Source organism: Strix uralensis, chromosome 3 (genome assembly GCF_047716275.1).
Source record: "Strix uralensis isolate ZFMK-TIS-50842 chromosome 3, bStrUra1, whole genome shotgun sequence".
NCBI lineage: Eukaryota > Metazoa > Chordata > Aves > Strigiformes > Strigidae > Strix > Strix uralensis.
The window spans coordinates 82584742-82602880 of record NC_133974.1 but is presented as its reverse complement, the minus strand read 5'-3'; the positions used below and the strand labels follow the sequence as shown (position 1 = coordinate 82602880).

Below are 18139 nucleotides of genomic sequence, written 5' to 3'. Positions count from 1 at the left end.
TAAATGATCCAGCTTAAAAATAGCCCTCTCTTTTGCTAGTTCCCTTACTAGAGATCATTTTAAGGATTCAGTTGGTGAACAGCCCAGCAAACAGTTTGTTAGGCAGACTTGAGAAGTTTGAGCAGCCAGGAGGGCTGGGACCACATATGCCAGTTTTGCTAAAGCCAGTGTGCCATGTAATAAACTTGTCTTACATTTTTTTTCCTCTTTGTTGCTTTGTAAATTATGGTCTCATATCACTGAGCCCTTCAGTCAGCAGCTTCCTGGCTATGGAGCTTAAAGTATTAGATATAGACAACTGTTATTCTACAGCCGTTTGAAATGATAACTGAGAGTTGATAGTAGAAACAGCTGACTGAGTGAACAGGTATGTGTTTGTTTATTTTTATAGGCGCTGTCTTCTATCTTGCCAGCCTGGCCTAGGGAGCAGCTAGAATCATTAGATGGTCAGAAACTGGAAATGATGTGCACAAAATCTGTGTTGTCCCATAATTAAAGTTATTACAAATTGATACTTTCTTAGTGTTTAAATATTTTGGTTTGAATATGCTTGTGAACAAAGGCTTGTTAGGAAAGCGGGCTTTTTATGACTTGCTGTGGTTGCAGTGTTCTGAGTAAGTTAATGTCATTTTTCTGATCAGTACAGCACTTAAAGATGGAGATATGGACAAAATGAAGTAACACATTTTTATTTTTTAGTAATTATAAATATTAACTTTGTACCGGATATACAGATTTGTACTTAAAAATATGCATCAGTATACCTGAAAATGAAATATAATTTGACAAATCTTTTACTACATCAGAAAATAGCAAGTATTTGCAGAGTGAAGGCACAGTACTACTTTACTTGGTATTTTTGTGAACCAGAACAGATTTGGTAGGAAACAATGTCGAAAGAAAAAGGGAGAAAAAAGTAATTACTTGGCTTTGGTCTTTAGTGACAACAAAAATCAATGAATTTTGAATAGTAGTAAAGAAAATTAGGGAGGAAATTTGCAAAGGAATGAGAGGAAGCTTGCTGCTTTTCTGGATTGAAGTACATGGTGGGATGTTCTGGGGTATGTGTGTATATATAGCAAGGGAATTTAAGGAATGGTGAGGTCATCCAATGAAAAAGTATTAAAACAGAAGGAAGGAAAGAAGAAAAGGAACAGGGTAAATCAGTGAAAGGATCTGTGTAATTGAGGTGTAGAGAAGAGAAGAACCTTTTGGCTTTACCAGAAGTTTCTTCCAAATGAAATCTTTTCAGGATAAGATTTTAAAAAACCCCAAAAATCCTACAAAGCAAGAGAATTGCAAGAAACACAGGGGAAAGACAGTTGAAAGGGGTGGGGGGAAGACTTTCAGGTGTGAATTAATGAAGCCTGGTTATTTCTGGAAGAAGTCAATAGAAGAATGGACAGACTGTGGTGAGAACTGAAATGGGGGTGTGCCAAAAAGGTGGCAAGGACAATGATGGTGCTTTCCTCAGTTCTGTTGTAGAACCGTAGGCAAGGTGTTAATTTTCAGGACCTATCTTGGGTAATGTTTATCAGTATACATACCACTTACTGTAATGCAGACCCAGCTGTACTTGTGTGTCACTTTTTTTTTTTAAATGGTACTTTAATTCTTCTACTTAGATTAGGTTGGAACCTGTATACTAGGGTGCAGTAGGTTGGAAGTTTGCAGGCTGTTTGGTATAAAATCATTTCACTGAATTGTTAACTAGCATCTCATTTTGATAATGGAACTTATGTGTTTGTCTTGTCCGAGTTAGATTACTTTTAATTCATGACTAACTCAGAGAAATGCAATAGTTTCTCACTACTGTTGATTGCTTTCCTCAGTAAATACTTAAAACTTTTAATCTTTATTTCTCAGGCTTGATGCGCTCCCGTGTCAGAGGGGCAGATGCAGCACAAGCAAAAGTGCTGACCTTCCTGGATAGTCACTGTGAGTGCAATGAACACTGGCTGGAACCACTTTTGGAAAGAGTAGCTGAGGTTAGTAAAGAGTTCTAAAGTCATTTCCTGAAGGAGTAGCTTTTAAATTTTAAAGCCATCTGTTTTATACTACATTAATTTTATGCATTTTTCTAAGGAAGCTTTTTTGCTGAAGTGAGATGATGGAGATGATCAGAGTGTTCTGTGATTGTTCATTTAATCTGTGAACACAGGAACATAAAATCTGAATATTTATTATTATCTTTACAAGCAATTCAAATATATGCTTCTTTGGTTCTTTAGGGACCTCCTCAGTAAGTGTTGAAAATCTTTAGAGCAAAGTATAGTTCTCAACCAATATCATCTCAATGTAATTCAGTTTACCTGAGTATTTATGCCTCATTAAGATTCAGTGTGATAATAGGAGAGAGGTTAAGCTGTGAAACCAAAGTTTTCATGGAAATTAACAGGGACTGTGGGCTCTCAGCTTCTATGAAAATGATGTTTAGTGTGTGTCCCTGAAAAGCAACTGAGAGGATTGAGAGTGAAAGTATACTATTTTCTCCAGGGGTTGGTTATACATGTTAACTTCCTCTGGAGGAGCTCAGTTGAAGTGGAAAGTGAATCAAGTGTGATTCCAAAAAGCACTGGGGAACACTCAAGACAACAGCGTTTTTCTTCTTTCTTAATTGCATTCCCTTTCTGGTAAAGTCCCTTTCCTGGAAATGCTTTCTTTCAAAATGCTGCTGGTCAAAATGGTTTTGCTAAACTACTGTGTCTTGTTAATGCCCAGTTCTTTGCTTACCCTCCCTGCACTTCCCTTTGCATTTCCCCCCAAAAAGGGGAGGGGCGGGAAAAAAAAAAAAGGAAATAAACCCCATACACTTAATATGCTAGTGGAGAAGCTATCAACCGATGACTGATTTTTCCTTAATCTGTTTGATTCTATGATGCTTTATAGAATCATTTTAGGTTAGAAAAGACCTTTAAGATCATCATGTCCAACTGTTAACCTAGCACTGTCAAGTCCACCACTAAACCACTTTAATCAGCTCAAACCTGGACACAATTGGAGTACCTAGAGCCTACAAAGCCCTTGAGCATGAGTGACATAGCATTTCCTTCTATATTTGTGCCAGTGTAAAGTGTTGCAGCCTTAGAAGGGTTGGGGGTGTTTCTCTATAATTATGAACTAGGAAAGTAAACTTGGCATTAAATATATCTCAAAAGGTAGTGGAGAATATTTACAGCACTAATGGATTCTAGGATGTGGGAACTGTTTTGAGACCTTTTTGTGTAAATGGTTTGAAGCATCTATCTGTTCAAGGAATCAGCACAGAAATAGTAGTTTTGGTCAATAAAACCCTGCTTTTTAGTAAGAGAGCTGTTTTGTCACTTACCCTTTTTCTTGTCTATGATTTCCAGGGCATACTCATTTAGCTTTCTGAAACTGATATGGGATATGAAAAAGTGTTACCTTTTCATCATATCAGAATGTAAAACCTCTTATTAAATTGATGACAATTTTGTGAAGATCCATCGTAATATATGGTATATTTGGTGGGAGAAACTGGTGCATATTTTGTGTTGTGCAGCAGCTACTTTTTAGCAGCACATGAATTATTAGATCCTTCAAAACTTGCTCCTGACAATTGTCATCATGATACACACTAATCATGTGTGCCATTGAATATTTTTCAGCTGTATGAATACAGTTTTCCATTCTTAAAAGCTTGATGTACTGTTAATAATTGATGTGGAATTCCAGTTTACTTTCATCTGGGAAGATTCCCAACCAACAGGTATGGGGATTGATAAAGTAGCTTCTCAACTTTCTGCTTGTTCAAATAATTAAGGCATGGATAGTTCTTAGGTATAATATATGATATTTGTTATTTTAAATGGATTGATTTTGCTCACAGTGAGGACGGTATGTTACTTGATGTCAATTGGCATAATTTTCTTTATAGTCTCAGTGACAAGAAGCTAAATGGACATGAACTCATTTCTGCTCTGGCCTCAAAGGTGACTTTTTCAGGTCAGGGTTACTATGCATTAATACAATATTTTGTGATGTGCTGCTGCACCTATTCTATATGTGGTAGAAAGTGTGGATTTTTTCTTTTTTCCTTTTGTTCCAGAATTGCCCACTTGGCATTTAATTCTTTAAGAGTTTTGGGGGATTAGTTGTGTGTGTTACAGTATAAGAACTTATAGCTTCCAAGAAACAGTCTGAATTGAATCAGTTCTACAATACTCTATCTGATGTGCTGTAACCACTTTAGAAAGCTGTGTCTCTGACATCTTGTTTGTGTTAGAAGCACCTGAGACATCAAGCTCTCCTCTTCAGTTGAAGGAGGATCCATCCCATAGTTTTCTTTGAGATAGTTTCCTGGTTAGAGTATCTTTGTCTATTAGCATTCCTAGAGGGGTCTGATGCTGCTAGGGATATTTCTTCAGCAATTTGAGCAAAGGGTTAAAGCGGAAGCAACATACCTACAAAGAGTATTTTTGAGCTCAGAATGTGTACAGATGCCTGGAGCTGGTGTATCTTCTCTCTCTTCACTCCCGCCTGGAGAATGTTTTTCAGCCTGATTTCCTAAGGCTACATTTTATGCCCTCTAGACTTTTTTCTGTGTACATTAGGAGAGATTAAAGGAGGAGACAGTGGAGGTTAACCCTTTGATTCCCCAAAAAGGTCAACATAGTAGTAAGTATGTGCAATCTTGAAAACATTGGTAGCTACTAGCTATTTCATGAACATTTGTGTACTTGGCTCTTTCCATTTCAGATTTCTAATCACTGACATTCTATTCTTAATACATCAGTTATATGAGAAGAATAAAAATTGAAAGATTCTGGTGCAGTACTAAACTAATCTCTTTTCATGCCATAGCTGTAAATCCTATATCACTTTTAGGAAGGTATTTTTAAACAAAAATCTTAGAAGGAAGAAAGAACTAAGACCAAGAAATGAGATATGGATTTCTTTTTCATATCTGTCTCAAATTTTTGTGACCTTGAATGAATCAACTTTTAACTGGCACAATGCTGAAAGGAAAATATTTATATTTTCTCTTAAGAGTGTTGTTAGGCTTAATCTTTGAAGTGTCTTGAGATTTTTTGGGTGGGGGGAAGCAATGTATGCAGAATCTTGAGGATAATTTCTGATGGTTTATGAGAATAATATATAATAGTCTAACTCTCTAGAGCACACGTAACTTCCTTATGAAATATTAAGATGAAATAGTCTGCTGCAAATTTCCAGGCACTAGAAAATTGCAGTATTCACAGGCTATTTCTTTCCATTGTCCTCACCAAGAAGCACATGGTTTTCCAATTGTGTGTTCCATTATAAGTTATGGTGTCAATGCTTCAGAAAGATTTCTACTTTAATCACACTATGGATAAATAAGTATCTTGCTTTAGAATAATTTAAAGGGAGCAGCTGCTTTTTAGTGTTTTAAGTGAATGAGCTCCCTGTACTTTGGAGACCCACAAGCTCTTTTTATCAGTCTCTGCATTAACAAATCTGTAGTGCCCTACAAAGCATCACCTTAAAAATGTGCAAGTCTTTTGACTGCTTTGGTGCTGAGCGAATCTGTAATTTCAAATCATGGAAGGAACAGCATGTTTCCAAGCCCGCAAAGTGGGGGTTGTACATCAAACTGAATGCTCACAACTTGGGTATTTGTCTGTTGGAGAAACAACTGTAAGTTGTTTTAAATAATATGTTAACTGTAGCGAGTGCTGTTAGTGTGGTGTCGCACTGATATTGATAGGACTAATCAGACCAGCTGTAAAAGCCTGAGGAAATCCCAAAGGCATAGAGGCAGCGTGCTACCTGCTTACTCAGCATGGTAGAGGTAGGTTGAAGCCGAACTGAAGCTCTACCTGATATGACACCTGATAGCTTGGGCAACTTTTACCACCAGGTTCAGTTGTACAAAGTAGAGCCATTTGATAAAATGCAAATTTTTGTCAGAAAAGGTTTTTTAGAGATGAGCATAGATATATAAGCTGTCTCAGTTTCAGCTAAGAAAGAGAAAGAAAGGAAGGGCAGTTTTAATTTTGTATTTCATGTTGATGGATGTATTGTGAATAACTCGATAGGCTCAATATCTTCTCTCATCAGTCTTTATTTAAAGGAGTTTCCTAATTCTGTTACTGTATATAGAATGTCTAAAATAAGGTCATGGGTGCACCTGAAGTGCTTTAGTAGTATAGGAGGGCACACAAACACAGTGTTTAGATCAAGCTAATTACTAGTAGCAGACCTGATTAGATGTTGTATTACATCCCTCATAAAAGCAGATATTTGGCCCAGGTGGTATAGCTGCAGTGATACTTCAAAGGAATGTAGAAATCAATACTGGGTCTTCAGCTTTTAGCTTAGTCTTCAGCTTGGATTCTCTTGGGTTCATTCTTTTGGCTGATACAGAAGTTAGTGACCTTTTGCTCAATCAAGCAGAATGACCTAGTAAATGCCAACTGTGTAATTAGGTTTTATTAAAATCAGCACAGATTGAATAGTTAAAATTCAATAAATAAAAACGAGTGTTTAATGTCCTTATTGGACCAAGCAAAGCATTTGACTAAGAGAGTTGCTTTTAAGTCTTATTATGAACTCAAGCTATTCTTGTACTACTTTAGTTCCAAGCTGTTCTGTATAATACTGATTAGCAAGGCGAATTCATTGCTGAACCAGTGTTTAGAATATATGTATTGTTGTTTGAAGGCATACTTATGAAATAAATTCTTAAAATGGAGATGTTTAGGTTGGTATGTTTTTTAACCACGAGAACCGTTTCTCTGTAACAGTTACCAAAATATCTCCTGTTTGGTCAAAACTTTTTTTTATATTCACAGATTTGGTGATACACTGTTCTGAAGTTATCTGTGCTCTCTGAATGATGTTAAATTGTGGAACTCAAACTTTTATTTTGAACTCAAGCAAAATGTTCCATCAGACTACAATAGAAGTTATGCTTCAGTGTGTAAATGTAATTTTTTTTTCCCCCCCCCCAATAAGTCAGTCATGGAGACAAACTGGCTTAACCATCATATTGCATTTCTAATATTAGATGAGTCTTTATTTTAGAGTACTGATGTCTTGTGATCCTACTGGATGATGCATGTGGAGGTACTGGAAAGATTTTGACAAAAACATTAGCTGAGGTAATTAACATTGCTCAGAGTAGTATGAGACCATGGTTGGACAGAGGAATGTGGTATCTGTACGACTGGAATCTTGACTGCTGGAGATTAATAGCCCTCATTAGTTTGAGGTGTTTTTAGGGTCTCTTTCCTATCTAAGTATCTGTTTGGGAAGTGTGATTCTTCTAGTGTGAAATGGGTTAGCATTAACCTAAGACTCTTCTGACTGCAGAAAGGCCTAAGTGTTCCTTAAAGGTTGAAATAATAAGACCGTAGTACGATGCGTGGCTGGACATTTGCTGTGGAAAGTATGAATTGCCTGGATGCTTTCCTTTGAGCTGGTTTTAAAAGTAAGAATGGAGGTACTGTTTGCTCAACTACCTCTGGAACTACAAGTTTGCTGCCTTCTTCAAGAGCAAGTCAGAAGAGGGGGATTACTTGAATATAAGTAGCCTAGAATAGAAAGAGGATTCCCAGCTATATAGTGTGGTTTCTGCTTTCTGAAGCAGTGCTGAGCAATGCTATTTATAGCACTTGCTATTCGGAGACGTAAGTTGAAGTAGGGGGAGAACTGGGAGAGAGGTGCTAATGAAATCCTGCTGAACTGTTCAACATCTCATCCTACCTGAGTCTCTATATATTGATTTCATTATTTCAATATTACTTTCTAATATTTATTTTAGGACAAGACCAGAGTTGTGTCTCCTATTATTGATGTAATTAATATGGACAACTTCCAGTACGTGGGGGCGTCAGCTGATTTAAAAGGCGGTATGTACCTGTACTGGAATACAGATTTTAAAAAAAAAAAAGGCATCAAGAATCAAAGCTCATAATCACTGCAGTTGCGGAATGGGCAGTTAACATACTGTTCCTTCCCTTCCATATATCCAGCTTTAAGTTCTGTAGGTCACTTGCTTCTAGGCTTGGATTTTAATTGGCCTTATTGTCCTCTGCTTTAAAACAGTTCATCTTAATTATACTAATTCTTATAAGTTTGTGCTGCCTTTTACCAATGTGCAAGACTCACTCCAATGTTTGTAGGCCTGTGTAAATGTGTCAGAAGCAGCTTATGACCAGAGCTTATGGGTCTCTTTTTAGATAAGACAGGCTTTAATTGCTCACTAGCTTAGAAGCCCATCAGCAATGCAGTGACTATGAGTTTTTTTACAAGATGCTGTTTTGCTTAAAAAATTAAACTCTTCTGAATAAGCAGAAAGCTTTGGAATGTGTTTTAAAAAATAAATGTTTTTGTTAGCCATGATCTCCAATTGTGAAGAGAGTAACATGTAACCATGAAAATTTGTAGTGTTTATCCCTGTACTGTTACAAGTTTAGAAGTGTTACAGTTTCACTATGTCTAGCTAGTGTAAACTGTTAACAGCAAATAGTAAAAAGACTTGTGAAGCCCTCAATAAAAATAAATAAATAAAAAAAATCCTCTCTTCTTTTCCAAAGAGGGGGAGAGCAGCCACACACTAAAATCCTTATTACAGGTTTTTAAAACTTTTTTCACTATTAGCAAGAATCTAGCCTTTAAAATAGCTGCTCACTGCCTGCCCCCTCCCTTCCTTTTTTTTTTTTTAAATAATTATTCCTACAACCCTGGAAACTGAACTGTCTGCATAAAGATATAGGATGAGCCATGATATAGAAATTGCGCAGTGCTGTTCCCACAGTGTTTCAACTTTTTCTGAATGGACTTTCTTGAGTGAGGAAGGAAAAAACTATTTCAAGCCTGTTCTTTCAGTAACTAGTCTCTAACTGGCCACCAAGCATTGTTCCAGTAAACTAAAATAAAAGCAATATTTTCATAATGTTGCATATGCTTCAAGTTCATCAGTGATCTGGAGGTGAGAGCTTCTATATCCTTTTAATTAACATTTTGAAGGAACACCTACAGTGCATATATTCACGGTATGCTAATGTATACTTCTGTGCTATTATCTGTGCACCAGCTTTATTAAATCCTTACGGCTTTTACCCAATCTATTCATTATACGTCGAGTATGGAAATCTCTATACCATTATGTGGCTTTTATTGTTGTCTGCAATAGGAGGAGGAATTCTTTCATTGAAACCTTAGATTGGTTCCTGTGGGGTTCATGCTCTTTAATTCTTCCCAAGTGAAGTGGATGAAGATTGAGAGATCATTTCACTTGTTACTGCTTTTCATGCTTCATCTTTGGAACTAAGTTTCTTTTTTTTATTCACTTTTTAGTGCTCAATTTTCTTCTCTTGTACACAATAGAAATAGATTTTTTCCCCCCCCCCCCCCCTTTTTAAGTGCTTCTGGACTGAGGAGTGAGAAGCTGTCTTTGGGTTTTTTTTTTTTAATGTTAACAATAGAAATTTTGCACATACCAATGTTTAAAGCTATTTGGGAGTCTGTTGAAACAAGAATAATATATTTCTTTTCAGTTCCCAGAGGACAGATTACAATGTTAGAGGCACTACAGCATTTGGCATCATGGGGCACTTTCACCATGGGGTCAACTCTAAACATGGAAACCAAACTATGCTTTCAACCTTAGATACTGTATCTCTGTGGCTGAAGCATGGAGACTTGAGACAGCTGGGACAGCATTTGTGCCTAGTCTATTTTGAAAGGACCTAATCACCCAAGACAAGCAACCTTGCAAATGCTACAGACTTTTCAAAGTGGACAGGGCTGAAATAATTCCAAAGTCTGGCCAATAGCAAAGCCACGCACTTCATGTTACAAGTTTTTTTTTTGAGGGGGGATTTGCAAAAGTGTTTATGCTGCCCTGAGAAACACTTTAATTACTGCAATAAGCTGTAGTTAACTGAGATGTAATAATTTAGAGTATGCCTATGATGCAGTTTACACTGGATAGAATTTCATATTGGATATGCACTTGTGTTTAAAAATACTCCTTTTACAGAGTTACTGATACTATCTCATTGAGTGCAGATTTTTCCCAGAGTCAGTGAAAATGGAGACAGAAAACCAGTTTTTATGGGTAGACAATTTATACACTTGTTTGGCGTTTGTAAGAGTGCTGTGTTCCAAAAGAGACCCCTTGTGTTCACTGGAGTATACGTAACTCTATCTTTACTGCTTCTGCTGGAAAGCAGTAGATTTTTTCAAGTTCTCCCAGATGCAAGTCATTTTGCTGGGTATGTATGATGAAACGCGACTTTTTAACTGCATGGAAATATTGCAGCTCATTTTACTTTTCATGCTAGAGGCTTTGCAGTACTATAGATTGTAGCCATTTTACTGTTTGCTACTTGGAGTTTTGGAGTAGTTAAATGGTCTTTCATTTTTACAGTGCAACACTTCATGAAATACTCAAACATGGAGAGAAACAGTTGACATGCATGCTGTGAAGACTGTTCAGGATAATTTCTGTATTTGGTGTGTGTGCATGATAAGTATCTTATGAGTTTAAATTAAAACTGTTTAGTTCTCAAGTCTCCACATCAATCATTACTATGCATGTTTAAGATACAGACAGTCGGTTAGTAGGACTGTAATTGTTGTCTGTTTACCTTAGCTTCTCCCCCACTTCCCTACAAAGTAATTGCTTTATCTTTATGCTGGAGAAAGAAAACTATTGACATCTGTGCACAAGAAATCTGGAAATCATTCGTTACATGACCTCATAGGATCTAAATGTGTTTGGCAGCAGGCAGTCTGGGTAAGGCTGATTTGCTAGGTGTACTGGAAGAGGGCTATGGGCCATGTGTAGATTTTAGTAGATGTTTATACTTATGGGCATAACTAGCTCAACTGTTACAACAATGTTTCCTATAGGAAGTTTGTCTTATACCAGCTGCGTATTGTTGCCTAAAGGAGGTAATTCAAATGGTTGTCAGGTAGAAAGCTGCTGTAGGTGAGCTATTGGTCTTGTCTATTCTAGTGATCTTTATGTTCTTCTGTGCTTAAGTCACAGAAGGACTAGACCAACTGTTGCTGTGTGTACACACATACATGTACCTACATAAGGGAAGTAAGATTTTGGTGCTCTAGCACCTTGGGTTTAAAAAATGATGCACTTAGAAGCATGCAGTGGGAAAGCAGAAAGTTAAATGAACGTTAATAAACTAAGTAGGAGCTACATAACCTGTTGTGACCTTCATGATAGACAGCTCATGCTGATAGAGGAGCACCAAGAGTACTGCATAAATATGTGATTGATAAGAGTTGAAATGCAATTGTTCAGTAAAGACTGTTGGGAGCATTTGAAATGGCTGGAAGATCTTTATATGGTGTTCTATTTGATGTGAGACATTGGATTCATATATAAGACTTTTGCTTTGTCACTTGTTGACCGAGTTTCTTACTTTGTGTAATAGATGGCACAAGAGAAATTAAAGTTATTTTGTGTTTGAGATTACTTTTTTTTTATTGTCCTGTCAACTTCTTTACCTTTCATCTGGACTCTTACTTGTTTGTGTTCTACCCAGAAGTTTGTACAAGTTTAAATTCTTAATTTAAATTACAGTTCCCCGTGTTCTCAGTCAACATTATGTTACTACAAGTTGAATGATGACCACAGTCTTTTTAACATGCTACTCTAATATTTTCTTCTTGAAGGCTTTGATTGGAACCTGGTGTTCAAGTGGGATTACATGACACCAGAGCAAAGAAGAGCACGACAAGGAAATCCAGTTGCTCCCATAAAGTATGTCTATACCACCACTTCTCCCTCTAATAGAATGTAGTTTGCAACTAAACAAAGTTAGAAATCATCTTCTCTGAGTATGAAAGGGGATCTTTACTATAGCTTTCATTAATATTGAAATTTCATTCATATTTATGTAGCATTATGAGACTCTCAGAAATAAATTCTATTTAAAATAATACTTTAAAGCATACTAGTAGATTATTTACCCTTAACAAAAAGTAGATGTCACTTTGTTTAAAGTTGGTATGTTTTGAGGACTAAAAATACAGCATTAGTTTTAAGGTTTTACTGCTGACACAAATCCACACCCTTCACATAAGGAACTTGTGAGCCGAATGGAGATTTGGAAACTGCCTCAGAAGGTGGTCATAGCACTATATATGCAGTAGAAACATGTGCGGACAACATTTGAAGCAATAGATGCAAAATTAGTTCTGTTCAAAAGCATTGCAAATTTTTTCAAGGAGGTATTAACCTTGAGGTGCAAATAATAGTTACTTCTCAGTTCATGGTTCTATAAGTATTTAATTTTTCTTGTCTGTTTAGGACACCCATGATAGCTGGTGGGTTATTTGTGATGGACAAATCCTATTTTGAAGAACTAGGGAAGTATGACATGATGATGGATGTTTGGGGTGGAGAGAACTTAGGTATGTATATTATTTACCTCTACAGTCTTGAAAGCAAGCACATTTCATCAGTGCCTTTACTGTCACAGAGTCATCGTCTTCCAGATTTTGTGCAAAGAGGGTTAAAACCAGAGTTAAAACTTCACATGCATTATTGGCAAAATCCAAAAGGTTTATTTCAATGAAAGAATTACAACAAGGTAGGAATTATATGCTAAATATGAGAGAATACACGTATTTGTTCATTAAGCAGTGGAATTTTTTTGTAAAGAAGTTGACTGATAAAATAAAAAGTTACAGTATGTAGATAAGCAATTACTTTCAAAAATGCTATCTTATTTGAAAGTTACATCCTCATCTAAAGTTATTGATTAAAAGACAATAATGTTTAAATGCTGGCAATTTAAGGCATGTTTTAAGATGTTGCTAAAATTTAATCATGAAAAGGAGACCACCAGGAATTCACAAGTTTAATGTTATTACATAAACCTTAAGAAATCAATCAAAACTTAGCTGACTGAAGAATAATCTATTTCTTAACATTAAAAATATTATACTGCCTGGCATCTAAACTTAGTGAGTTTAAGTTTATACCCCTACTTTAGCCCTATAAGATAATTATGGTTGAGAAGGCATCTTTGTTGTAATTCCTTATTTTCAGATGTTTGAGTGGGATTTAGGGAAGAGGAAGGGCTGAGACAACTTTCACTTTAGCCATTTCTTCTTTGACCTGGTGGTTAGGGCTGGCTTTAGTAGTTTGGGTTTTTTTTTTTCATTCTTTGCATTACAGTATTGTACAAAGTTTTTCTCCAGTTAAGATTGGTGTGCTTGTATTAAAACAAAAAAGATTTGGAATGAGCAGAACTCTACAACTTCTTAAGGCTTCCAGTCTGTCATTAGTTTAGTTTTTTAGGGTAGAGATATATCTTGGTCATTTTAAGTAGTGTGTTTTTTAGGACCAGTTCTAAGGATATAAACTTCTCTACTGCACTGTGTGTCATGGTTTGAGCCCAGAGGGCAACTGAGCACCACCCAACCATTCACTCACCCCTTCCCCATCAACACTGGGAAGGAGAAAATGAATCAAAAGGTTCAGGAATCGAGATAAGGATAGAGAGGGATGACTCATCCATTGCAGTAATGGGCAAAAGACAGACTCGTTAGGGGAAGAAAAAAGGAACATCACTTTAATTCAAAACACTAATAACAACAACACCTAACAGACAGAATGGGACAGTGAGAAGTGTTATCACCTCTTAAAAACACCTCCCCCCACCCCTCCCTTCTTCCTGGGCTCAGTTTTGTTTCTGGTATCTCTACCTCCTCCCCCCAGCAACACTGGGGATGGGGGATGCAGTCAGTTTGCTGCTTTTTCCTTCACAGAGGGGAAAAGCACTCTTCTGCATTCTTCCCCCTGTTCCACGTGGCTACTCTCTCACGGGCAATAGTACTCCATGAACTTTCTCCAGTGTGAGGTCCTCCCACAGGCTGCAGCCATTCCTGTGCTGCTCCAGCATGGGTCACCCCCGTGTGTTGCAGTCTTCCCAGTGCCAAACTATAACAGCGGGGTCATCTTCTTCCCTCAGAGTCCCAACCTTCTTTGGGCGCAGCTGGCTGCTCCAGTGTGGGGTCCTCAGCAGGCTGCAGGTGGATCTCTGCTCCTTGGTGACCTCCATTAGTGTCAGGGGGGGCAGCCCTGCCATCTCGCCACAGGATACAGCGGGGCTCTGTGCTCCGATGCACCTCCCCCACTTCCTCCTCCTCTTCTTTCCTTCCACTGACCTCGTAGGTGTCCTTCTCATAACTCCTCCTCACAAGTCCCAACCCCCTCTCAGGTTCCCTTTCTTAAATAAATTATTCCAGAAGCGTGGATACCATCACTAATTGGCTTGGCCTTGGCCAGAGGTGGGTCCAACTTGGAGCCAGGGGAGGAGCTTTCAAGAAGCTTCTCACAGGGGGTCAGTGCCTTAGACCCCTCCCATGCTATGAAACACCCCGCCACACAAACCCAGCACAACATGCTAGCTGCAAAATCCAAAAATAGCTTGAACTTGTAAAAACCCATGAGTATTTTGAGTTACTGAAATATGCATATGCATGGAGCATATGCTTGGCCTACAAGGAAATGTCTGCTGTATGCAGCTCACTAAGTATGGAGATATGGTAACCAAATGTTTAACATTCCTGTAAGAAACTTAAAGGCTGGAAGAGGCATCCTTACAGTCCAGTCTCTATCCTTCCTATGCAATACTCGAAGAAACCTCTTATGTATTTTGAACAGTTATTTTCTGTGTTTCTATTTCCTCACTATTTTGGTTGTATATTGCTAAATTGTATTAATATGAATATCACAATTTTTCATTTTTTAAATGTCCTGGAAAGTAATTGGATAAACTTACTACAGCAATACTCACATTCACTCTGAAAATCTCTTTTGCCCATAGAGCACCTAAATATTTGATTAGCTGCAAGCATGTACTTGAGTGACTGAGTTTTTTCTGAAAATTTAGCAGCTGCTTTTATGCTTTGGTAATTGAGGCCTTGATAGCAGGAAAGGGCATAAGCAACAGCTCCTCACTCAATGTGAGAAGTCCGCATGCAAAAAGCTGTTTATGTTGCTCGTGCTGCATTCTGTTCCCCCTCCTCCAATGGATGGAGGAGATGGAAACTTTGGGGTGCCTTTTCTCTGTTCCCTGAAATGGCAAAGTCAGTCAGTACAGCAGACAGCTAATGATTTGTTCATAGCTGCTAGACTAACTGAAGACAAGTAAAAATCACTTGGCGTGTGATTCAATTGGCAATAAATGACACAGGCACCAGATACCAGAAATCTGTGATGTGCAGCTTAAATTCAACAAGCACACTCATCAGGCCCCTTTACTCTCAAGTGTATCTCCGGATCAGCAGTTTGATGTTACATGCAAATAACCTGCTAGACAGACTTGCAGAATAATTCTATACATTATATTTATGCTTTATAAAACTTAGCATTTTTCCTTCAAGCATGTACAGAGCAGCTTTTATATGAGATTTTGTTCATATTGGTATAGTCTCAACTTCACAAATTTCAAGATGAGCCTGCAGTATTTTGCCTAAATTAGTGAAGAGACAGCTCTTACCATGAAGATACAGTGCATTTTCAGATTGTTGCTAAATGTGACTGATAACATGTGCTTGCTGTATAAAATGTGGATCAAGGTTTGTTCAGTCTTGTCTTGAATTTGTAAACTCTAATTCTCAGAATCTTTACAGTGCTTTTCGATAAGCATAGGATGATTGGAGTATGCTGGAGACCTGGAAGGACCTTTAGAAGGTTTGGGTCTAATTTGAAAACCTAGGCTCTTCTTAATAATTTTGCTAAAATCAGGGAACAAGTAAGACATTACCTGTCTTCTATATCGATGACACACTACAATAAAAAGAGTGAATTTGTTACTGTGAGGTGTAACAACGTCTCATGCAACTGAAGAATGTTTGACGTGCCATTTATGCCTTTTTAATGAAAAGCTGTGTCCACTGAAATTGTTACAACAGTAGCATTTCTTCTCCCACACTTTGAGTATGGCAAAAAAGATGTCTTAAGGGAGTTTGTGGGGTTAAGTTTTAGTTGCTGTACATTCCTTTTTCTTTAAAACTCCATGCAGGCTTGAAAAGCCATGTTGGTGCAAATAAGAATTAGTTTGCTTCTCCCCCTGTACTAGTCCTTTGCTCTCTTTCCTATAGAGCTACTTCTAATAATTTTCACTTTTTTTCTGAGGTTCTTCAGAATCTAAGGTGCTAGAAAGCATGCATGTAGGTTTACATTTCTGGGAATTTATGGAGGGAGAATTAATCAAATTAGTGTACACAGTAGAGGAAGTTATGAGTAATGAAAAAAGTTGACACAAGATATTTCTAAATTACTTCTAAAACAAAAATACTTTTTCAACGCCTTCATAGATGAAGTGACTTTTTTGGGTTGAACCTTCAAATGAGTAATTTAAAAAAGAAAGAGCTGTAGGCGTACTTCATTGACCTTTATTTTTAACCAGAATCTCACTTTACCTCATTTCAGAGGAGTCTGTTTCCTAATACTTAAATAAGTTTAATACTAAATTTCAAACATTTAGTCTGCACTTGCTTGTCTAATGCAAAAGCATTTATCTTTGATCAGATCTAGCTGCCTTCTTCACTAGGCTGTTCTCACTGAGTGCAGCATCCTCTTGCGTTGGGCTAATAACTGTATGAACTTTTTAGCAGAACTTCATAAATAATGCTTCAAAGGGGTAGAAGAAAGCTTCTACTCCTCTGCTTTCACAATTTGAGCAGTATGGGACCAAATTTGAGCTAGATATGGGAAAGTGACGTCTTCTTTCTATGTGTAATTTAGTCTGGTAGAGACATAGAAGTGCTTTTGTTACTAACTTGTTTAATAGAAGCAGTGACCAGTCATTCACTGTGACTCTCATTTTTTAAATTTTTATTCTAAGCTCAAAATAAGTGGTGTAAGACTGAAGTCAGTGCTGTGAAAAATGTATGGAGAGAATGTCGTGTTCAGTGGCTTTAAAAATTGCTTTTGTCTGTTGTCCCATGGTAATTCAACTGGAAAATCAAGACTGTAAGTTACTGGCAAAGACAATGTTCTCATTAGTATTTTTGGAGGATGATCTGTTATAGATTGGACTGTGTTGCCTGTCTAGGATTCATGAATGTGCCTAATTGGCCCTGATGCCACAGAATTTATCACTGAAGTAAAACAAATAGGAAATGATCCTTGTAAAAGTAAAGACCATTCAGAAGAAAGGCAGCTAACTTGCACTGTCAACAGTTGAAATCACAGCACCTTTTTTTTCCCCTTTTTCTCTGAACAAAACAGACCATCAAGAAGACACGGTCTCTAACCTTTGGGGCTTTTTTTTCCCCCCAATTTAATTTTTGAAGTAATGCTATTTTTATTTCTTTGTGTATGTGGGAGGAAGGCTTCTGGCGAAAGGAATGGCACTTAGTGTCTAATTTTATGACATACTGACTTTAAATTAGAGGTGCTTATTTTTGTAAATTTAAATCTGGAAAGATACTGAATGACTATGAGGAGGCTTGAAACTAAGGGTAGCACTTGGTAACTGGTAGCAGCTGAAGGGGGAATTGTCAAAATTGAAACGGTGCTACTGGAAGCACCCCTCTTACTGTACTTATTTGGAATGAATGAGAAAAAGTTCTCTGTAAGCACTAAGTGACTTCTGCTGTCAAAGGTCTAAGTGGAGAAAGGTGTATAAATGTTTCTAGACATTCTTGTCCTCACTAGCTGTGTCAGCTCACTAGGTTGGCTTAGAAGTGTAGTGTCCATAACCTTCGGTTTACAGAAATTGTGTCTTTATTTAGTCTGTCTTCAAATCAAGATTGACTTGATATAACTCCTTCCATGGCCAGTGTTTGGGAGTGTTTGGTTATCTGCTATAATAAGTTAGCAGCTTGAATCTATTGACTGTTTTATCATGCCTTGATTTTGTCCACTGTGTTACTCCATTTTTAGCTGAAAAATTTTATTATAAGCTAGATCATTAATTTATCTAAGTGTATCTACTGTTGCGTACCCTTTAGATAAAGCACAGTAATAGTACATAGAGACCAACCTTACTCTGGCAAATTGCAACATGGTTTATGAATTTGGGGCATGTTGGTAATCTCAGATAAGAGAAGACGTACAGGTTTGCTTCCAAGTTAATGAGATTATTTCTCCTGAGCTTGGAGAACATAAATGCTCAGATATGCCTTTGTTTATCCTAGAATT

General features: G+C 37.3%; 1 protein-coding gene across 1 annotated transcript in view; it reads left to right on the top strand.

Annotated features, from left to right (window-relative positions):
- GALNT2 (polypeptide N-acetylgalactosaminyltransferase 2) overlaps positions 1-18139 on the top strand; it is a 98301-nt gene that overhangs the window by 68146 nt on the left and 12016 nt on the right. Inside the window, exons 7-10 of the mRNA XM_074863102.1 lie at positions 1867-1988; positions 7769-7856; positions 11650-11737; positions 12287-12390. Of these exons, the coding sequence (XP_074719203.1) occupies positions 1867-1988; positions 7769-7856; positions 11650-11737; positions 12287-12390 (402 nt within the window). The remainder of the gene's footprint in view (positions 1-1866; positions 1989-7768; positions 7857-11649; positions 11738-12286; positions 12391-18139) is intronic.